This window comes from Onychomys torridus, chromosome 4 (assembly GCF_903995425.1).
Source record: "Onychomys torridus chromosome 4, mOncTor1.1, whole genome shotgun sequence".
NCBI lineage: Eukaryota > Metazoa > Chordata > Mammalia > Rodentia > Cricetidae > Onychomys > Onychomys torridus.
Window position 1 is genome coordinate 53258837 of NC_050446.1, and position 23909 is coordinate 53282745.

Genomic DNA, 23909 nt, shown 5'->3' on the forward strand with positions numbered 1-23909 from the left:
TGTCCAAAGAATAAAGACAATAAAGATCTTTTAAAAATGCATTTTCCATCTGGAGGCATTTTAGAAGATAAAATGGGAAATTTTAAGTTATAGATGCATAGGTCTAGAATCACAAAGAATATAAGACATACAAACACCTTGTGATAGAACTTCTGAGTGTTTGATTCTTAAAATGTAAATGATGAGCATTTAAAACTACCAAAATGAAAACAAGCAGACAATCCCTCTAAACAAACAAACAAACACTTTGCTGGAAAAAAAAATTGGACCAAAGGATGGAGATGTAGTTTGGTTGGTAGACAACTTGCCTAGTGTAAAGCCCTAGATTGGGTCTCTAGCTTTGCACACACTATGTATGGTGGCACATGCCTGTAATGCCAGCACTTGGGGGGTGAGGGCGGGGAAGAGGGGGAGAAATTCAAGCTTGTCCTAGAGAGTCTGGAGTCATTTAGGGAGTCTGAGGCCAGCCTAAACTACATCAGACCCTAAAAACTAAAACAAAATAAAACAGGCTCAAAATACTTTGCTTTATTTCAGTTGTTTGCTGTTAGTAATACATGTTTTGTGAATAAAGAGAAAGCCATGGATACACATCTTCGAAGTTCATGCACCCTATAGTAAACTAGGCCATGAAGCCATGATAAAAAATAAAATATAATGGGCCAGGCATGGTGGCACACCTTTAATCCCAGCACTCAGGAGGCAGAGATGGGTGGATCTCTGTGAGGTCAAGGCCAGCCTGGTCTACAGAGTGCATTCTAGGATAGCCAGAGCTGCATAATAGAACTTGTGTTAAAAAAAAAAAAAAAAAAAGATGTAAGATTCATAAATAAAGAATTTAGGGCTGGGGTGATAGTTCAGTAGGCAAAATGCTTGCCGCACAAACATGAAAACCTATGTTTGATTTGCTAGAATATGTAATAAAAATATTGTGTGAGTTGACACACGCTAGTAATTCCAGCACTGTGGAAACAGAGACAGGCAGGTTCCCTACACCTCACTGGCCAGCCAGCTTAGCCTCCTTGTTGAGTCTTAGTTCAATGAGAGACCCTGACCCTGTGTCTAAAAACAAGGTGGGTGACATCTGAGATATAAAAGCAGATGTTGTCCCCTGGCTTCTACATGCATGAGTGTATAATATATAATGCATACATTGTGCATGAATGCAGAATGTACATGCATAATCTCATGGGCCAATTCTCACATTCATGTTCATCTCCCACCTCTTTCTCTCCCCTCCCTCCCTCCCTCTCTTCCCCTACTTTTCTCCTCCTTTTCTCTCTATAAAATAATTTAAACTTTAAAGCGCAGGATCAGAAGTTTTTTTGTGATGCCCCAATGTGATTACTTCTACTAGATAGAGGGAATTATAAAATCTATAATTTTCCCCCTTCACTTACCTTCTTTCGAAGCTCAAAGCAAAGCTTTTGGTGCTAAGCTTTAACTTATACAGCACACTTCAGATTTGAATGTGTGGACTTGACTTTGTTTTCTCTTTTCCCTTGGAAAGCCTCCCATGTCATTACATTCATAGAACACATCATACACACTTGCCATATTTGTTCACTTACATTTTTACATTTTAAAATCATAGATAGTTTTGTTTGTTTGTTTGTTTGTTGTCACTGTTGTTTTGAGAAAGGGTTTCACTCTGTAGCCCAGTCTGTCCTCAATCTCTCAATCCCCTGCTTCAGCCCCTCCTAAGCTGAGACTAGAAGCATGTGGTACCACTCATGGCTCTCAAAAGCTTAAGCTGAATTCTAATCCTGAATTGAGCAGGATTAGAAGATGAAGTATTTAAACTTGAAAAAAATATACAAATGGGGATAAAATGTTTTCATAAATGAAATACTTGATGAAAGCCTTGTATGGGCCACCAGGTTGATTAGAAGAGTATTATTTAAGGGTAGGGCTAGGAACCTGGGATGGTAAGAAAGAAGGACACTTAACAGCCTACAGCTAGTGGCAAATGGTACAAGAATAAAAGGCAGCAGGCCTGAGACCCATCCAGAGAGTAAGAAAATAAATAAGCACAGTAGTGAGACTGTAAGCCAGACAAGGTCAGCGAGGCATCACAACATCAACCTGAGGCTCATAATGTACATGAAGTTGTTTTGGAACCAGGCTGTCTGACTTTGAAGGTTTCCGGTGCATTCTGGACTCTACTACTGTCATAAATTTAAGTCAAAGCCACATATGCAGGAACCCAGGACCGTTAATAGAATCTCCTTACAAGTCTGCCATTTATGGATAACTTGAGGTTAAAAATCACAGCTAAATTTGCCTTGGCAAATTGTTGAGAAACATAATTTATATGTTGGCCTTTGTGCACTTTCAAGATGAACAATCAGTTGAGAAGTAGCATAATCCTGGAATGGAACCTCATCTGTTTGTTTCCTACTACTAAGAGCAGGTGTGGGCTAAAGATAGCCTATAGGTCAAATCTTATCATCACCTGTTTCTATAAATAAAGTTTTATTAAAACAGAGCTGTGTCCATTTTCTATTATTACAATAGAGCAGAATAGTTACAAATGATATTATATTGGCCATGAAGCCCCAAATATTTACTAGGTAAACCTTCACAGAAAATAAATTCAGCAATCTTTGGTCTAGAGCCTTCTGTGGGCCAGTTTACTGCCTGCTGAATTATTAAGGGCTAATAATAAATTAATTAATGAAAATGGATGTGATTGATCTATAATTCAGAAAGGGGAATTCCTGGAGTTATAATCTTCTAAAGTAACATTATAATGATAGAAATTTTAGGTATTAAGGCAAGCAGCAGGGAATATACTTGGGGACACACATGGCCTGGTTGTCACAGAACAAAATCACTCTTTAATTAAGCATGCCATCCTGGGACAGTAACAGTGCCTTCTTCCGCTTTCACAAGCACCTCTAATAACAAATTGATGTCTTTATGCTTTCAAATGAATCTATACAAAGTATAATGAACTTAGCTGGGTATGGCTGGCAGTACACATCTGTGATCCCAGAACTAAGGGGATTAAGGCTGAAGATCTAGACCAGCCTGGGCAACAAAGACAGATCCTAGAGGCAGAAGTGGAGGGAGAGAGAGGAAGAGAGGGAGAGAGGAAAGGGGAGAAGGGGGAGAGAGAGACAGAGACACAAAGACACAGAGAGAGACTGAGATCCATTCAAATAAATCATTGTTTATGATCAAATACCTGCAGCTACAGAAATCATAACAACAACAAAAAACCCAGATGAAATTATAAATGAAAAAGAACAGAATTCACATTGTATTCATGATTTGAGCCAATAAATAGTTTTATTTATTTCATAAAACTGGCTGCACAAACTCAATTATGATTTTATCATATGAGTACAAAATGAAGACAGATGAAGGACATATAACTCATGGACCTAAAGAAAGAGTCTCCTAAGGGGAGTTCCAGAAGGGTTTTCTGGATCAGTGGAAGTGAAAAGGTGATTTTCAGCTTTCCTGCTGTGAGTCAGCCTGGTGACTCCACCCTGGGGAAACTGTAGACACCAAGTAGAGGAAACAAGACATCCCCACCTGGTCTTTGGAGAAGCTCTGTGGAGAGAAGTCTTTTTAATTTTTATATTTATCAAGGAGTAGTTAGTCTGGTTCTTCTCTGTTCTTTCCACTTAAAAACAACTCTCGAAAACAAAACTATACTCAAGTAGATATTGCTGCCACCAAAAAGAAAATGACTGCTAAGTAATCATCATTTTAAAATTTTCTTAATCTTTTTTTTTTTCATAAGAGGGCTACTCAAAAAGGCCAAAGACTGCCTTAAATGATCATCCACTACCTTCCCTCTTCACAAATTCTTCCCTTATGTTAATTAGCATTTTATGTGTTTCCTCAATCAGCATTTATCAAAGACTTAGTGCTCCAGGCCCTGTGATGGGCTCTGGAAATATGAAGAGAATAAGTGCCCTGTCATAATATAGTACAGTACAGATCAGGAAGCAATTTACCAATGCATAATTCTATCTTGATAGATGCTCAAAGGCTACCCAAGCATGCAGGACAGTGATCACATCATCAGGCCAACTAAGTCCCAGCAGGTGAGTGGACTGTTGTAAGTTGGGCACAGAGGAAGTCATCCAGGTGAGGCACTACACCACTCTACTCTCTACTCTGGCAGTAAATAGTGAATAAGCCAAAGGAGTTTAAGGAAACATGTTCCAATAAAGAGATTAATTCTGGGAGTGTGTGTCCTGTCAAAAGAAACAGTAAGGAGTGGGAAAGTACCCAGTGACTAGCAACTCTGAGAACAGTTAATGCTCCTAAACCCTGAGACAACCCAAGGAGAATGGGAAAGGAAGAAAGTGGCACTGTTGGTTTCCTTGAGAAGCTGAAATTGTAGGGAAGGCACCTCTATAACTGAGCGTGACAAAGGACAGTAATACCTCTGTTTCATAAGTTTTGTGCTGATCTTATAGCTTGTGAGACTCAACTGGAAGCCAGAGGACAAAACAGCCCAAGCATGATGCTGTGTAGAGATCAGTCTTCAAGGGCACTGAGCCAGAAAGTAAACCAACAATAGACGGGTGTAGAAGGGGGACCGCAGAGAACAGTCAGTGTGGACAGTGTTAAATTTTATCCCAGAATAGTACTGATAAAGAAATGCCACATCAGTGTTCCAGAAATGGCCATGCTCAGAAAACCCTCTTGCCCTTCTGTGTTCCCAAATAACAGCAGTCTCCAACCTCATGGCTCCCAGAAAGCTCTTCTTACACAACAGACAATTCCCTTGTTCCTATAGTTCTCTAAAACTCGCATATTTCCTTGTCTTTGATATCTTCCTCATGGATGAGCATCTTCCTGTTGCAAGAGCCTGGACAGTCACCTCCGTCAGTGTCCAGTATACTTTTCTCCCCACAGAGACCCTACGTGCAAAAATAGAGATGCAAACACAGACACTGACTGATCACAGGGAGGTGAGCAGATATGAAAGAAAGGGCTAGGAAACAGAAGTGGTAAGCCTTGAATGTTGAGTGTATGAACACTATTGCCTAGGCAACAGACAACCACAAAATTAAATGAATCTTAGAAAAAGCAGGTGCATGATTAGAGAGGTAAGTAGGAGCCATATTAATAATTGATTGAAGAGAATTCCTTGTTTACAAGCAAAGGTAGGACTCAGGAGACAATGCCAGGTGAGAGATTAGGAAAGAGAGCAAAACAAGCATAAGGAAGGGAGAGCTAGAAATGATGTTTGGATACAGATACAACAGAATGTGGTCAAGTATGAATATAAAAGGTAAGGCGACACCTAGAAACTGCTCTGTGGTTTGCAACATGAGCTACAACATGATGATTTCACTAAATGATACAGAAAAATCCAGAGGTAGGAGAAACTTGGGATAGTATATGGCAGAGATGGCCAGAAGAGACTTAAGTTTAATAATGACTAATGTGTGAGTTGAGCTAATAAAGTGACATAAGGTGGTTTGTAGCTCAAAAAATGCATATTTGATTCCTAATAAAAAGTTAACATATGAATATATAATGTGATATATTATAGTAGAGATTGAATATGTGTGCATGTATATGGAAAATGCTTATTTAGATAATTATCAGAGAATTAAAAAATTAATCTTCAAGGGTTGGGGATTTAGCTCAGTGGTAGAGTGCTTGCCTAGCAAGCGCAAGGCCCTGGGTTCGGTCCTCAGCTCTAGAAAAAAAAATTAATCTTCTATTTTGTACTCTTAAAAAAAACACTTGGAAGAAAAATAAAACAGGACTTTAAGTTGGATCCTCATAGAAGGAAAATTAAAGAAAGAAAGAGGAAATGGAAAGAAGGTTATGGAAAAGGAGGAAGTATTTATAATCCACTTAGGAAGAGGGGCAGAGGTGGAAATCACAGGCAGGTTCAGAACTGCTGGACAACACTCATCAATCACCTGCCACTTCCCCTCGGATGTAGGACATGGGGATGTCATCCAACCACTGGCTTCACTGAGTGTTTATGCACACAAAGACCGAGAAGCTAGGTAGGACTCACGTTAGGAATCCAGCGTGCATGGCTAGCTCTGCTACATTTAGTAAAGGGGCTCCAGAGAGCAGCCCTGAAGTCAGAGGCTTAGAAGTTTCTGTTAGCATGCTGGATGAGGAAATAGCTGCCAGCTGTCAGGACGATCAGAACAAAGATGGGAAATAGCAAAGCTGAGGTGGTGCCTGAGGACACCAGACTGCAATTTCCACACTCATTTTCCTTGTCCAAACTCTAAAAGACACAGGATAACAGTAAGTGTGTGAGCTGCAAGGAACTCCAAGAAGTGACAGGGATCACTTAGACAGCTCCCAGGATGGAATATCATTAAGTCCACTACTTCCATCAAAAGACAAGCATTTCCCGATGTTGACAGCAGTGTCCAGCTAAGGGTTTTGTTTTGTTTTCTAATAGAAAAAGCCATTGACAAAAGTCACTTAAAATTGACCAACCGAAACACTTAAGAGAAGCAAAAGACAGTAAGATATCACTTCTGACATGAGACAATCGAGAAAGACATTCATCATTTCTATTTTTGGTACTGAGTTTACACCTGAATGCCCAAAGACCATGACTGCAGACCTAGAAGCCACTTTTAGGAGAGACTTCTCTGTGACAAAGGGTAAGTGTGTAAAGAGGAGTTACCCCTTCCTCTCCTAGGACACAGTGAGGTGACAATTTTAAAACTGAATAACACAGAAGACTTACCCTGTACAATACCAAACTATTGTAAAATTGTAGAAGTCAAGACTGTGTGCTTTTGTTGTAGAGACAGACAAACAGCCCCAAAGAACAATGCAGCAAGCTTAGAAACAGCCAGGCATTTTAAGGTACTTATTATAATACAGATGAACCAATAAAGTAGAGGAAAATAGTTCCAGGAGAAGGTTTTGTATACACACACACACACACACACACACACACACACACACACACAGTGGGGGGGGAGAGAGAGAGAGAGAGAGCGAGAGAGCGCTCTATCTTTACACTTTACCAAAAAAAAAAAAAAAAATCAATTCTATGGGGAAGTTAAGTAAGACAGGAGGATCATAAATGTGAGGCTAACCTGGGCTACATAGTAAATTCGACCTCGAAATCAATCAATACCAGATAGATATAAAAGGCCATAAATAATTGTGGGGTGTGTGTGTGTGTGTTTGTGTGTGTGTGTGTGTGTGTGTGTGTGTGTGTGTGTGTGTGTGTTATGTATGTATATCACTGCTGTAACTGAAAGCAAAGTTTTTGGTTTTGTTTTTTTTTTTATAACAAAACCTTAAAGCACAAATCAAAAAGGGATACTGATTTTACATGACACATTAAAATTTCAAGTCAACACACAAAACCAAAGGTACCCGTTGAGACGCTGTCTGCATTTGGGCCTGGGTGTGCAGTCTTGTATATATCAAGACTCTGAGCCATTGGCCTCGCTTTACCCAGATCACTTCTCAAACTGATTTGCAGGGAACATGCTTGAGAGATGACATAGTCACAGTTCTCCCCAGACAAATGCTAGGCTTAATACCACTTAGTAGAAAAAGGACTGTACTGACAAAGCGCCGGACAAGAAGCACATGGAAGAGAAGAAGCGTTTATTTGGGCTCTCAGATGTCAGCTGCCCACATTTTCCAGCCCCTTGGAACTATACTTCCTACACCCCTCCATGCATATTTCAAAGTGTCTACCACCTGTGATTTAATAATTAAATATGAGTTTTGCCTAGATTTTAAATTGTAGAGCCATGTGTCCCCATGCCCCCCCCCAGGAATGGTTAGATATTATTCCACTGCCTTTGAGTACTGGGGGAATGGGACCATAAGAAGTCGAACATCAGAATGAAGTTTTTTCCAGAGTGTCATGAGTTTTTGCCTAGATGCCCATGGATTTGGTTTTTTCCTATCTTTAAATTCCATTAGCATCAAATGTATTTCAGTGCTGAGCAGTTAGTACTGACTCTGAATAGTGTGCTCTTTCAATCTGTAAATCCAACCTTGACGTTATTTCAATAAAATGTCCTGGAGTTAAAATTCTGAAAGCCTTTTCCTGTTCCATTTGTCGTGTTCTTTTCAGAGACACGACATTATCCTTATTTTGAACTTTCACTATGAGCCCGTTCTTATCTCTCTTTTTATAATTTACTTTCTTCCATTTCGTCTTCAATTTTGTTCTTCATGCTCCTTAAAGCATTTAGAGCTGTCTTTTATTTTCTTTCTGCTTTCTACAAATGTAATATCCATTTATGGATAATTTCACATTTTCTTCTTCCAAGCTCTACCAAGGAAGTGCTCTGTCTTCTTCCCTTCTCTCCTTCCCCTTCCTCCCCTCCCTCCTCTTCCTCCTCCACCAGCCTCACTCTTCCTTCTCATATATCTCTTACTTCTCCATAGCTCCTTTTAGAGCATTTACTTTTCCCAAGAGATTATGTTATCTTTAATCCCATTTCATGAAAAAGCTGTGTCAATGTTTCTGGGATGTGCTCTGTGTCTAGCCTTTGGCTTTCACTTTCTTTATATGGCATTTTTGCAGACATCCTATACTCTTTATTTTATGATTTTTTAAATTAATTGTGTGTGTGGGGGGGGGAGATTGTCTAAGACAGAAATATACCATGTTTAAGCCAAGTCTGAATTACCACTTATTTTTATAAATCAAGTTTTATTGGCACACAGCCATGCACATTCTAATGTATTGTCTGTGACTGCTTTCATGTTGTAGTGGCAGAGTTGTATAACTGTACCAGAGACACTTGGAAAACTTATGGTATTATAGAAAAAGCTGCCAGCCCCTCATTCAGGAAATGGACTCACTTCTACTCACTGGTTACTACCGACAAAAATGTATGGCTTTAGTGAAGTGGGTTTTTTTTTTTTTCCTTACAGAGACGTAAGTGACTGTTCTCTAGTGTGAAAGACAACCTCAGCCCACAGTTTGTGGCCTTGATTTGTCTCTAACAAACTTTGGTTAAAACCTCAAAATCCTACTCTGTCTTCTCAAATGCATCTTAGACCTATTTTTAACAATGTATTGGTCCTTTCCTGAATTGAGCTTAAGTGAACCTGCATTTATTTAATGTTTTAAGAGACGAATTATTCTGTCTCTTATAAAATTAAAACTGGTTTAAACTAGTTTTAAAAAAACTTTTATATTTTTTTCCAAATTACCAGCACCTACAGAATAACCCATCATTCTTCAACCTTGTCTATAAATGTTTCCTTTGTTGCCTAGGTGAAACAAATACAAGGTGAATGATTAACTAGAGAATGGAATTTGTATATTGGTACAAATTTCCAAGGCAACAGATACAACTGTACAAAAGGTAACACTTTTTTTTTCTATAACTCAATTGAATATCTATCTCCTTGAGCCTCAATTCTGCGTATGTTGACAGAAGGCAAAAGAGAAGGCCACAGCGGAACACAGCCACATCAGGTTTTCTCAGTAACTTCATATTGAAACTCCTCGGATATGGAAACTTTAGCATCTGACCTGCAACTTCCAGGTGCTCCGGAGAGAAAGTTTCCTCTAGATTTCTTCCTTGCTAAGGGGTATGACACTTCTCTGGCCTCAGCACAGTCCTCCTCAGTCCCCTAATCTGGGACGCAGTACCCCCATCCTCTGGCTTGGGCAGGAGATTTCTTCTAGTGACAGGCTTCCACCTGTCAGCTTCTACTAGGCATGGGGAAAATGACATTTACTTTTCTGTGCTTCTCAGAGGCTTAGAAAGCCTCCAGGGCCCTCATGGCCCTTGGCTTCCACTAATGCGGACATCTCCTCTGCTCTCTCCTCACCATGTGCCTGGGGACTTTCAGCCATCGTCTCTACTGCCTCCTCCACTAATATTAATGTATGGAGACTTAAATATGGGGCAACCTGGGGAAGAGCTGAGCCTGGGGACAGTGGGAGGAACAACTATAGCACACATACTGCTCTACCCCATCTGATTGACAGACTCCAGGGCTTTATCTGTTCTTTTTCTAATTTCTTGCTTTTTTAAAATTGTGTTTGGTTATGATTCACTTAGCCTTTAGATTTAGAAAATCCTGGCTCTTCCAAATGAAAAGTTTTAGTGTTTTGTTACTGTTGTTGTTTGTCTGTATGTGGGTATGCAGGTGTGTGCACATCTGTGTGTGTGTGTGTGTGTGTGTGTGTGTGTGTGTGTGTGTGTGTGTGAACGTGGAGTAGAGGATAAAGTGCTGTTTCTGTCTTTTTTTTTTTTTTTTTAAAAGACAGGATTTCTCACTGGCCTGGAGCTTGTCAGACAGGCTGGCTGCTCAGTGAACCCTAGGATCCCCCTCGCCCCCACAATGCCTCCCCAGTGCTGAGATTACAAGAGCAAGCACACAGCCCTGGCTTTTTAGGGGGAGTGCTGCAGATCAAATTCTGCTCTCAGTCCTTCAAGAGAAGTTCTTTACAGACCAGGCATCTTCCCCTCCCCCAGTTTTAATGTTTTAACAACAACTACACAATTCTAAGCTCTATTTGGGAGCTTCAGAGCCCAGAATTTAGCCTTATCTTGCTGAGTTTGATATAATTCCTCCCCTGAAACTTTTTGACAGGGTGTCTGTGGAACTAGGCAGGGCTGTGAGAGGGGACTTCATCAAACACCTTCGTACAAAACTTTTTACCTTTGCTTTGCCCATTTAGCTAGTTTTTCTTTACAGGGAGCTAAGCTATTTCAAGTGCATTTATACAGTTTTTCAAGCAGAATTTCACTCACTGTTTCTCTTTGTTGCCCTTTTAATAAGCTCTATGGTTAATTCATAAATGTTTATATTTCTGTGTGAACATTCAGAACTAAAAGTGATGTTGTCAGGTTTCACATACATGGACCTACACATTCTAAACAGTCTATGAAAAGTTTACAATACTTACTATGCTTTAACCTCACATTGTCAGTCTTTGAGGAGTACAACCTTAAAGCAAAGACCACACCTTTTCTAAGTTTCATGTAGTAAAATACCACTCTCCGAAATACTAAAAAAGCTCTTAAATGCTAGACAATTCTTGGTCTTTGAAGTGAGTTCTCAGCAAAGACATTAAGTTGCTCCTGAGGGTTTAGACATTTAACTTTGAAGAGCTTACTTAGATAGATGATAACCATTATTTTCAGTATAATTGCTTTGTTTTGCAATTGATTTCTCCCAAACAGCCCCAAGGGCTGCACCAAACCCAAATGCTGGCCACAAACCATCAAAATGTGCCAGGCCAGAGCCTCCATATTTCTACATCTTGGAGCACAAAGAGACTCCGAGGTGAGGCGAGGCACTTTCCTCTCTGCATGGGCTGCTCTGGGCTGGTTTGTACCAGCCCAGAGCAGCAGTGAGGGAATCTAGAAATCTTGGAAGACATCCTACTGCAGAGCACAGCCCAGGCTCACAACAGTCTACCCAGGAGCTGAGGGGACTTCGCTCTGGTCCTTTGCTTACTCCCTGCCGTCTTCTGAGGGCTGAGTCATCTTGCACGGGAGAGGAGCCTGCCCTGTTCTGGGTAAATAAGGTGGGGTGTGTGGGGCTGCGCTAGGTCTTCTCTTCTGATTTAGTTGTGTGATGCTGGGGAATCATTGCATACTTGAGCTCCATCTTCCATGATATACACGGAGCTAACCTGGCTCTGAGGTCCCCATCCACTTAAAAGGTTCAGTTTCCAGAGTGAGGACAAGATAAAAAGGGAAACATATCTAAAAGAGCCTCTCATTTATGAAAACGTTCTCTCTTGGGCTGAAGACATGAGCACAGCTGCTCTGCTCTCAAGTTTAATTGAGGATAAACTTAACTTCCTTCCGCCCAGTCTTTGACTCCACATGGAAAGCCGAGGGTTACTTACTGGTGATTCAATGTCTTCTAGAAGAAGAACCGAACAGCGTTCACATTTCAACAGAGTTTGGGCCCGATGCATTATTTTCTTGACAATCTTCTCCAGGTCAGTCTGTTCTTCGAAGAGGTCATTGACCACCTCCAGCAAAGCCTGGAGATGGAGAAGCACATATTAGGAATTATAAGACTGAAATGTATTGGCTTTGCATTCCCGCAAAACTCCATGTAGTATTTTCTCTAAGAACAAATATTTCATGTGGCTAATTTTTAAAACATTTATGGTTGTTCTATCAGAGCTCTGCAATTCACTTTATAACACACTCTCTTAAATTGAAAAATACAACCAGAGAATGGAGGGGGTCAGTGTCAAAGGAATCATGTAGCCAGTGCATGTAGGTGTTTTACCCACTGTGGTGGTTTTTCTTCAAAATCGACATTTTTATAAATACCAAGCACTTGGATCACTTCACGCTCAACTTGACACCTATTTTCTTTTTCTTTTTTTTTTTTTCATGTGGAGCTGAGGATCGAATCCCAAGGCCTTGCGCTTGCTAGGCAAGCACTCTGCCACTGAGCTAAATCCCCATCCCCGATACCTATTTTCACTAATACATATCTCTCCCAGAATTCTGAAAGAATAATACAGATAAATGTTAAGGCTCCAAGCATTCAAATATATATGTATATATATATATATATATGTATATATATACATATATATATATATATATATATATATTGTGTGTGTGTGTATGTGTGTGTGTGTGTGTGTGTGTGTGTGTTCTCACATTACTCTCTCCATGCAAGAGGAGACTGCCTCACTTCCAACAGTTCAGTAGAACATTTAGATATTGCTGTACATCTCAGGAAAGAAACCCTCATTAAAATTGCTGTTAAGATGGCAGATTGAAAGGTACATAAATTAAAGAAAAAAATGTAAATTACAAGTTGAACACTGTGTACTCATTTCAAAATTCAGTTGCAGTAACCTATTCCTTTTTCTGGCCGAGGGAACTTGCAATTTATGCTTTGAAGTAATATTTGTTTGGAATTTTTGATGACCTTTTTTTTCCCTCCAGAATTTGCAGAATAAAGACTATTTATAGGGGGTAGAAATTCAGCTCCTTTCAGAGCCTTCAGGGAATCACAAGGCCACTGAATTGGCTTATGCTTTTCTCATAACATTAAACAAGATGTTTGCTTGCCTGTCTGACCTTCCACAAAAGGGCTCCAGGAACCCACAGGTGTGAATTTATTCATCGTGGCATTGATCAACAGCCCAGGGGCATGACTGTTTTTGAACTTCAGGAATGAATTTGATTTGTCCTGAAATAATTGGAAACAAAATTTCTTCTCTGAGTCTCTTGAGGATAAAAAAAGTGTTCAAATGAGTTAAGGGATCCGTGAAATGAACCTAGTTGATGGAGCTACTGAAAGGACCACAGTTCCTGGGGAGTGTTCTCCTGAAGAGACACTGCTGGTGGAGAAGCATCATACTGCCCAGGATTCCACTAAGATGCAAATACTATGTTAATTGAAGCCAGACTCTTTGTCATTAGGACAGCAAACTGCTTCCAGAGGCCACTGCGCTGTAATTTCATGTCCAAAGACATTAAATGGGGCACAATTCTTACCCAGGGAAGGGCACACGATTGGTTACCCAACTCCAAATAATCCTGAAAACAGACATATGAATAACATTACACAGACTGAGCAGGTTGTGTTTATATATTTAGGAGTGTGTGTGTGTGTGTGTGTGTGTGTGTGTGTGTGTGTGTGTGTGTAAACATATATGGATGTAACAACAATTAATGAAAATAGAGGCCATGCATTTGAAAGAGAGCAAGGGGGGAAATATGAGAGAGTTTGGAGGGAGGAAATAAGGGGGAAATGATCTAATTATAATCTCAAAAAATAAGAGAAATAATTTCTTCAAAGAGAGACAATTGTCTGGGTAATTACAAGCAAATTCCCTGTTATTAAGGGGAAAACATCATTACCTTAATCACTCAGATTATTTCTTCAAATGGATCATATTAACTGAACAATTATTTAACTTTTCAATTTGTTATGATTGCATGGAGAGCCTCTGGGACCTCTCCACAAGAACATTTCTCTCAAAGGAGGAACTCATCCCCCTGGAGTCTTGCACTGACAAATCATATTACAATAATTTTATTCTTTCTAATTAAAAATTGCTGCTTTGAGAACGGATGGTACAAGTTTTACAAATAGCAAAAAGGCTAGCCCCAGAAGAGGAGGAAAAGAGAAGGAATCTAGGTTGATCAACAGTCAGACAGGCTGTAGAAACAGTTCACAAGGGCCAATGTGCGCAGCTTCTTAATTGTCATGTCTGTGGAGGAAATGGCTGGGTATTTCTCTTTCCCCTTCTGCTCCTGAGCTGATCCGTGGATCTTCCTCTCTCTTATCCACACCTTCTTCCTCTCTCGACCCCTCAACAAGTCTCTGAGAGTTGCATAATCCCCATCCCTAATATTATACTCCCTCAAATTTAGGTCCTTAATTCAAGTTTTTGCTGAGCATAAACTTGTGTATAAGCCCAAAGTCTCCTTCTCTGTCCCCCACATCAGCAAGCCCTGCATACGTCACCATTGATTTGCAGAGGCGTTTCTCTCTTCTTACTGCCTTAGTGCCAGCTACCTTTTCTCTTGACTTCACTGTCGTCTTCTAAGGGTCTCTTCCTGCCTTCAAGTTCCTTCTCATTATTCACTCTCCTCAGCCCTTCACTGTTTCAAGGGCCAGGTTGTTTTCTTTTTTTAAATGAAATGGAATTAGCTCAAAATCTCCTAGTGGTTTTCCACCACACTTAAGACCAAGAGTTCCTGAAGTGCCCATAGGCTTTTCTACCCTCTGGCCCCCCCGCTCACCTCCTTGTCTTCATTTGCTTCTTGTGCATCCTCTCCTTTCCTCTCTCTGTTCTCCCTCTTCAGGACCACAGGACCTTTGCACCTGCTGTATCTATGGTCTGGATGCTCCCCACAGGTCCTCACGCGGTCTCTTACTTTCTTCCACTTCTGTCGCCTCCTTATAGATATCTTTTCATCCCTTTCAGACATCAATGTCTGTTCAATCTACCCCATCCATAACACTTCATTTTTCTGTCTGGCACTGTGTGGTTTTTGTCTTTATTTTTTCCTATTACCTATTGCTGTGGGATGTCTTTCTGTATGCTGTGAATATGTGTTGCTCTGACTGGTTGATAAATAAAGCTGCATCGGCCTATGGCAGGGCTGGATAAGGTTAGGCGGTACATTCAAACTGAAGATGAGCCAAAGAAAGGTAGAGTTGGGGGAGACGCCAGCCACCGCCAAAGGAGCAACAAGATGCCAGCAGACCAGTAATGCCACAGCCACATGGCAACATACAGATGTATAGAAATGGGTTGAGTTAAATTGTAAGTGCTAGCTAGCAAGAAGCCCGAGCCATTAGGCCATACAGTTTGTAATTATTATAAGCCTCTGAATGGTTATTTTATAAATGGCTGCGGGATCACGGGGCCTGGTGGGACTGAGAAACTTCCAGTTACAAGCTATTGTTCCCATTAGAATAGTAAGTTATGAAGGACAGACAGTGTCTCATGAAAACAACACAATGCATACCTGTTGAAAGAATAAGTGAACTGTGCCATACACGAGCACAAAACAGCTGTCTCAATGCAGCAAGAAGTTTCCCTTAAGGGATTCATAGTGTGGTTGTAGAAGAGGGTTATCATCAAATACCATAACAATGTAATGGGTGCCCACACTATGACAATGACAAACAGAAAGCGGAGAAAAGAAGCTGAGCTGGGTCCTGAAGGATACACAAGGCAGTTGGCAGTAGGAAGGGAGAAGAGGCATTGAAGACGGAGGAGAATGTGTGGAAGTGTGATGACGTGAGACAAACAGATGGTTCTCTGGAAGTCATGGAGGCATATTGCTGGAGCAGCAAAGCAAGACAGGGCTCTGAAGGTGAAAAGGGGGCCCAGTTAGAAGAAAGGTGTACTGTGCCCAAGGAAGAGGTCTGTGTAGTCAGCACTGTTCATTCATCTGTTTACTACAAAATAGTTATTAGCACAATTGTTAGTAAATAAACTAATCAATTTAATGGCTGAGGGATTTAATTCTTTTTTTTCAACAGTTTCTCCTAGAGTGTATTTCTAAGCTGTAATGGTGATCTTCATTATTTAAATGTAGAGTGAATTTAATATGCTTTAATCTCTAGTTGATAATTTAATGCTTTCTGATCTTCTGGGTGCATTTTATTACTTGATTCTATGATTCCTGATGGTGTATAAGGCCACCGCCTCTTTCGTGCTTAATAATCTTATAAAACGGTGCCTGTGTAATTGCTCTACACACTTTGTGTTGCTCTTATAGAAACCTTTCAGACAAGATGTGCAAGGAGGAGAGAAGGCGTGTTTGCAGCACATCCTGCTCCCTGAGGGAACTAAAGTGTAAAACCGTCAGCAAATGTTGCTGCTCCGAAGTTGCAAGCACCAATGCTATGTCTGCCGCAACCACAGAGTATAGATGCGAGACTGATTCCCTTTTGACAGACAGAAGCCAGTTCTGTTGTCCAGAAACAACAACAGAGAATTTGTATTTACTTTTACCTATAACTTGCCTATTGTATTAAGTGATCTTCAGCCCTGGCATGGCAGGATTGCACAAACGGAAACGATTCCTGCTGTTTTAGAAGATGGGGTGACACAGACGGCAGGGCGGGGGTGGGGGTGGTGGAAGGCGGCGAGCTTGAAGCATGCCTCACAGCTCTCTCTACTCACCCTGCTCCTTTCATATTCTTTCCTCGAGGCAGCAAAGAGCTGAGCATTGGAGATGGCAATCCCACAAAATGGAAGATACATCTGCATAACCTGGGGCACAGAAGACATCAAGAACATTAGCGCATCCACCCCTAAACCAAAGCCCACACTCCCTGCCTAGGCAGTACTTCCCTCTCAATCAAGTGAACTGGGCTTTGAGCTGTGAACACTACCATCTCAGCCTCAGGGGGCACATTTTTTCAGAGTTAGCGCTAAGATCCTTGTGTAAACCCAGTCTTTAACTGGGAAATTCACAGCTAGGAAAACATAAAGGGGGGTAAAGCAAAAGATCCCAGGAGTTATAATACAGGAACTATGTCTGATACATCTTGTATTCCAACTTTGAAAAACAAGAAGAGAACTGGAATTTAAAGCATGTATTCACATTCATATTTAGAGGTGGGCAGGGCATGAGTGAATCCCTGTGTACGTGTATGTCTATAAAATGGGTCTCAGCAGGGCCTGCCAGCTACTAAAGTTAAGCATGCCTAGTAGGATGGGCCTAGTAGGAACTTAGGGGCTCCAGGCCTAGTCCTCCTGTGTAAAATATCTCTGCTTGGATCCATTATCAGGTAGATATGATTACACAAGAATGCAAACTCGGAGGGCTATGCAGCAACTTGTTTGAGGAAAGTCTTGGAGTCCATGAGAGACAACACCTCCGATGGGAAGAAATACCCAGCTGGAAGACCCAGAAATGCCAGGTCTAGAGAAAGTCTTCCTCAACAGGAGGTCAAAGTCTCTCTCTAGAGCATTTGGTTCCAGGCAGATAGGATGTTCCAGCAAGACCCCTGAACTTTTCACAGCATAAGAGGAATGAGTGATTTTTTTTTTTTCTGGGATTTCTCTAGAGTAGAGTGGAAACAACATGTCTTGTATCGATCTTTTTCTGTCCCCCACCCCCATTACAATGCCTTGTGAAGCGGTGCCAGGGCACACCAAGCAGTTCTAGCAGTGGCCGGTAGGGACAGTGCATCTCCCACTGTGTAGACTACACACTCGGGAGCACGTGTGCTGCACCTCCGGGGACCCCCAGACTGGAGTTGCCTGAAGGGTGACTTGGGGGAAAATAAAAGATAAGCACAATTCCCATTCTTTATCATTTATTATCTTGCTTCAACTAGCTAGCCACACACCTCAGGCCTGGAGTCCCTGGAGGAATTTCAGAGCTCTATAGAAGAGTTAAAGTCTTAAACCAAGAAGCACAAACCCCAGCACGCTTATTTTGCAGGTCTCTCAGGAGAGATTCCATCGGTGAGCCCTTGAGTTGCCTCCTGAAACAAACGTTATTTCTGTTTCTCCTCTCTACCATTTCTAGCTCTTCCTCTTCATGTTTTAATAAGTTTGCCTGTAAGCCTACTGGTTCACATAAAGCTGCTGGGTATCCATCCCTCCAGCACTTCCCTGCTTTTGGCCTGAATGGGACCACTTTTAACATCAACTATACAATGAGCAGGTTTCCTTGTAGTTTCTCATTTGGGGCAGGCGTGCTTTCTTTGGTTTGTACCTTTTTCCCCCCCTGCAACAGAGATGGGGGCTCTTATGTGGATAATAGAGAGGAGGATCTATGAGTCACTGTTGTGAGTACACTGGGTCAGAAGCAAAGGTCAACATGTCTGTGTCTTTCACAACGCCAGAATTTACTAGGTAACAATACATTCACAAGGTAAGTGGTTCCGATGACCACGCTTGCCAGATGGTCCAACTTCCCTTGATAACCCTGAGTAGAGCAACAGCAAGTTCTTTTATTCCAGTCTTAATTAGTAATATGAACTTTCAGACCATATATTACAGATTGCACTTGTGTGTGTGTGTGTGTGTGTGTGTGTGTGCACTTGTGCATGTGTGTTACAGAATGACTGCAAAGGATTAAAATGGCAGAGATTTTAAGGACTTTCAAAGAAGCCTGAGAAGCCAAAGCTGGGAAAGTGATAATGATCAAAGAATTTTTTGTATTGATAATGAACTGAATTGAGCTATGGGAGAAGCCAGAAGCTGCTGGAGCTGCTGGAGGTAGAGTCAGATTAGAGTTGGGCTGTAGGAGTGACGTGAAGGGTGGGGCGGGGCCAGGTCAGGTAGATTGATGGATGGCCAGTCTAGGTAGAAGAACAAGAGGCAGGGCAGACAGCAGTCTGAGGAGGCCTCATCAACAGTGTGACTGAGCTAAGCCGAAGCTCCTGGGACAGATGGGAGTTGTCCTCGCCTCCTTTGATGTGCACACTGAGTGCTCAGATGATAGATGCCCCCCCCATTGAAGTGACAGGGTCTACCTCTTTAAGGGCTCTAGGCAAGGGATTACACTCCTTCCTTGGCCTGCTATGTCTGTAAGTTCTCAGGCTTGGTTTTCCTGATAAAACTGTAATACAACATGGACTCCCACGTTCTCAACTGACCACAACAAATGTATAAGGTAGTTCCCTTTTGACTGCAAGAGTGCGTCATCTGGAGCCTCTGATTCATGGGTGGTATCAGGCAGATGGTCTATTCATATCTCCATCCAAGAGCAGGATCATCCTCCATCGTCAAGATGGAGTCAAAGACTGATTGTAAAATGGAGTCTCTCAGGGCAAGACACTGTTTTATACAAGTATAGACAAACTGAAAAGCCAGTGTTACATGATATGGAGTAACTCGTAAGTCACAACCTGACCTCAACAATTACTTATTTAACTCGCCATCATTTATTTTGATTATGTGCGCCTTCTGAACCAAGTCTAAGGTGGTCTGTAAGTCCAGCAAGTAGGAAGAAGGATATTGTCAAATGAATTTATGAGCTATTTTCTAAAGCCTTGCTTCACTTATTTTGTGATGCCAAAATTGAGCTCTTTCTACCAGGCTTTCTATGTAATTAAAAACATCTGGAATCTTAAATTTTTTAGATTTAATTTATTTTACGTGTATGAGTGTTTGCCTACATATATGTCTATATACCAAGTGCATGTCTGATGCCCAAGGAGGTCAGAAGAGGGTGTCAGATCCCCTGGAACTGTAGTTACAGGTGCTTGTGAGTCATCACATGGGTGCTGGGAACTTAACCCGGGTCCTCTGGAAGAGCAGCTAGTGCTCTGAACTGCTGAGCCATCTCTCCAGCCCCTAAGAGAATCTGAATTTTAAGCCACATTGTTTTTGTCCCTTTTGTGGTTTTTCTGTATGAAATTTAGCAAGTCACTTAAATGTTCTGAATCTACTTTCTTATCTGTAAGATATGAAGTTTATGGTAGTTTTCAGTTCTAATGTTTTGTGGCTCAAATATTAGAAATATCAGTGGGCTGTAATGTTATATTTGCTAGAAGTTACAAAGAATTCAATAAATATGCTTACACCTTACTCAGGAAGTATCATTAGTAGAAACTGGCACAGATGAAGCCCCTTCACAGATAAAGCAGGCATGATTCAGGGTGGCAGGCATGATGTGCAGGCTTCTGTAAAGATTGCCTCTCTTTGACCTTCACAAGGATCTACTTTGTATCAATACTTACACTTTTTAAAATGAGAGCTGAGGTTTGTGAGCTTACAGCAGGTTATTGGGAGATCATTCTTCAGGCCTCTCTCCTCCTCCCCACACCACCCCTCTCTCGTCAGCACATTTTACAGAGGCACTGCTCTGTCAAGGATGTTTTTGCAATGAATGTCCTTCAGAGGGAGAGACACTGTCTCCTTCCTAGTAAGAAGCAGATTATTTGCTATCCAATGTAATAAAGATGATTTCTCCCCCTGGACAGAGGTAGGTTTGGGTGCCTTGCATTTGAGGATCCTCCTGTAAAGCAATATGTGCCGTGTGCAGTTGTAAGTGTAAGAGGCCAGCATAAATGCTGGTGCTCTTGTTATTTCTCTTCCTGTGAGTAATAAACTCTTCTCTGTCACCGGTCCAGGACTCTCATATCTCTTGCCAGCATCCATGAGACTGTGGCCCACTAACTTGTTACCTTCCAGATGGAATACAATCAGACTTTTCAACAATCAACAAGGTCACCTAGATGCTAGGTGGTGGGACTAAGTTTCTTTTTTAATTCAGTCAGCTTGACCCTGGAAAATCTATATTCTTCACTTCTACAGAGTCATGCCTCTCAAAGAAACATGCATCTCTCCTATCGTTAGTGTGATGGCCTAGTTAACTGTGCCATGATTGACAGGTATGGAGAGTGGAGGCACCTTAGGTGTTTAAGTGGCTGAAAGAGGCAGCAGAAGCGCAAGGGATGTCTGGTGCTAACCAGCCCTCAGGTAATCCGCTGAGCTGATGGATTAAAACAAACCCCAACCAAGGAATAAATCAATGATAGGCATAAGACTGGTGACTTAGGCTGGAATGGACTCTTTATGAAGATAAAGAACCCAGCTTTACAAGAGCTTGCCAGCGGCCCAGACCTCCACCCCAGGTGAGGCTTTAAAGGCCAGATCACACTTCTGTGGGTAGAAGAACTGCAAGAGAAATGAGGGGCCGCTGATGAAGCATTAAATGGGAGGCCCAGTGTTGCAGGAACTGAGGACTGCTTGGAAGTAGGGGGACTGTCAAAGCAGACCCCATGGGTGAGGCTCCCGTGGTGTGGGAAGTGGGTCAGGCACTGAGAACAAGGCTATGTTGTCTGCACTCCCAGGGAGAGCTTGAGAACAGCCCAAGGTCCCATTGTCAATTAATGGCAAATCTCTTCATTCACTTCTGTTTCTGCTGAGATTAAACAACTGAAAATCTTGAAATTTCAAGTAATTCTTCTGCTTACCACAAGGTGGTTTTTTTGTGTTTTGTTTGTTTGTTTGTTTGTTTGTTTGTTTGGTGTGTGTGTGTGTGTGTGTGTGTGTGTGTGTGTGTGTGTGTAGACTGTGGATTCCATAAAACACTTAAAGCACATTGGCTGGATTACCTCTTCAATCCATGCCCCTGTGTCTTAGGAAGTCCCTCCCAATCTAGTCCTGACAGATGAATGATATTATCACAACCACAGGAAAAGCCACTCTCTGATCCCCCACCTGAAATATCTAACAGACATCACTTTCATGGAATGTGTTCATATACATACATCCTACTCCCTGCCCCCAGATATCTGTGTAACTCAAATTCAGGAGAGGTCAAAGACAACAAACTGCTGATGTAAACCAATTATGAAGCATTCAACACGATGTTTTGAAGGTCAAAAGAGCCCAGGATGTCTTCTTTTGTGGACTCTAATTTATCAAGTTAATGCTCCCGTTGAAGCATCCAAACAAAAGCACGTGGTAAACATCCTTACTCACTGTACTTGGGAGCTCCAGATCAGCCCACTTTAGCAAGTGACAAATGGCCTGATTGCCTTCTCACATCAGACACTCCTTGCCAGCCTTGCGCCGGCTTTAATCATAGGCATAAATTGATGACTGACCAGTCGGATATCAGCAAGTGGGACAGTCACTGAAGGTGGACGCCTCCAGCTTGTCAAACCTGGAACTGACTGAGGCTGCAGGAACTGGTTACTGGTCAAAGACGGGGGTCTGCATTGTTTTTCTAGAGCTGGGCGGAGCATGCTGTTCCAAACTACCAGAGAGAGCCGAAGAGCAACATTTAGAGGCGGTCTGGTAAAGAACAAAGGTATTATTCTTTACTATTGTCTAAATGGGCCTGTCAATCACCTGAACAGAAAACCATCCCACAGGAAGTGGCCCGTTTTAGACACCTTAGAAAATAGTGTGTAAAGCCTGCTTAAGTATGGGGGTTTGCACGGTGAACTCTCTGACCATTGTACATTCTCTCCCTTGAAAATGTTTCCTCCACAATGGTCCCTTGGGCCATTGCTCACTCTCGCCCTGTGAGTGCCCCCATTTTACCCCATAATACTCTCTATCTTCTACATTACACTCTATGTGTCTGAATTCTTTCAACAGAGATCACAAAGACCATGGAGCCAAAGTGAAGCCACAGTGAGACCAAGGTAACAGTTGCATGAATGATAAGGGCTAAAATTAAGTCTCAATTTGGAGTTAAATGCCTTCTAAGATTTGGCCCTTGCTATATCTTCTACACTCTAAGATTCAGCAAAACTAGATGATCCCCATCTTGGCTCATTTCTCAAATTACCTACAAAGAACCTAATTCCACCGTGCTCTCCACTATCTGCCTCACTAAGATCTTTCCCCTCCTGCCTTCCACAACTATTTGTGTCTTTCAAATTGTTAATGATTATTTTAAAATTTGGGATGCTTAAGTTGTTACTTTTTTGATAGACATGTTTAACATAACACCCCTGTAATGTCAGCATTTGGGATGCAGGGACAACACTGTGAACGAAGGCCAGGCTGTCTGAGAACCTATCTAAAAACAAAACAAAATAAAACAAAAAAAGCAAGGTCATAACAATTAACAGCTCAAAATAACATATTATATTGATTTTAAAGCCTCCTGTACATTTGTATTTCTTTGCATAATGCATTTTTAAACTTCTCAGATTCATCTTTGCATCATTGTCTATTATTATAAAGTTCAATTTAAATATTATTTGAAAAATCAAACCTTACAAAATTGCCTCCACTTAAGTCAATTAGAAAAATGTTATGTAGTGAACAGCCCTAGAAGATAGAAATGCCTTTTTGTAAATCAAGGAGAAGAATTGTTTACTATGAAATGTAATAAAATTAACATCTGCAAGCAGCTACTGCCTAGTAGAAGGCATTGGGACTCTGCCAGTGGCCATGTTGGAGGAACAGCAAGTGGTAACTGACTTGAGTGAATCAGCCCATTGGCATGCAAGGCACCAACCCACCGGTGAATCTCAGAGACTCTCAGCTCCAGAATGTCTCTTGCTACTGCTGAGCCTTTACATGTTTGCTACTACCATTTTTCTCTGATATCTGGCATGGTGTAAAAGGGTTGGGGGTGGGGGATCCCCACTGCCTTTAATGTAGTGTGATTATCTCATGAAAATATCCCATTCTACTGGACATTTTTACCTGTGGATTATTATGAAGATAATTTCCTCCTAAGCAGTACTGTTTAACTGAAGCAATGATTTTATACAATAATGGTGTTAGTTTTAATTTTGATGATTGAGGGTCTTTAATAAATACAGTAAGGGATTATGATAGAGGCTGGCTTAGTGGGAAAACTAATATAGGTAAAAGCAAGATATGGTATTGCCCTGGCCCCTGATAAAAAGGGGGGGCGCTGCAGAGGATAGAAAATTAGAACAAGGAAATGCCACACAGCTAGTTTCTATTGAGAAGCCATATAGACTATGGCTTAGGTTAATGACTAGGAAACAGTTGAGTTTCAGAAACCCAGCTAGCTCAAGTTCTTTTAATCTTAATGTTGGGAAAG

At 41.4% G+C, this 23909-nt stretch overlaps 1 protein-coding gene across 1 annotated transcript in view; it reads right to left on the reverse strand.

Annotated features, from left to right (window-relative positions):
• Pde11a (phosphodiesterase 11A) overlaps window positions 1–23909 on the reverse strand; it is a 352151-nt gene that overhangs the window by 208495 nt on the left and 119747 nt on the right. Inside the window, exons 3-4 of the mRNA XM_036186349.1 lie at window positions 16589–16678; window positions 11813–11953 (exon numbers count right to left, since the gene is read on the reverse strand). Coding sequence (XP_036042242.1) covers window positions 11813–11953; window positions 16589–16678 — 231 coding nt within the window. The remainder of the gene's footprint in view (window positions 1–11812; window positions 11954–16588; window positions 16679–23909) is intronic.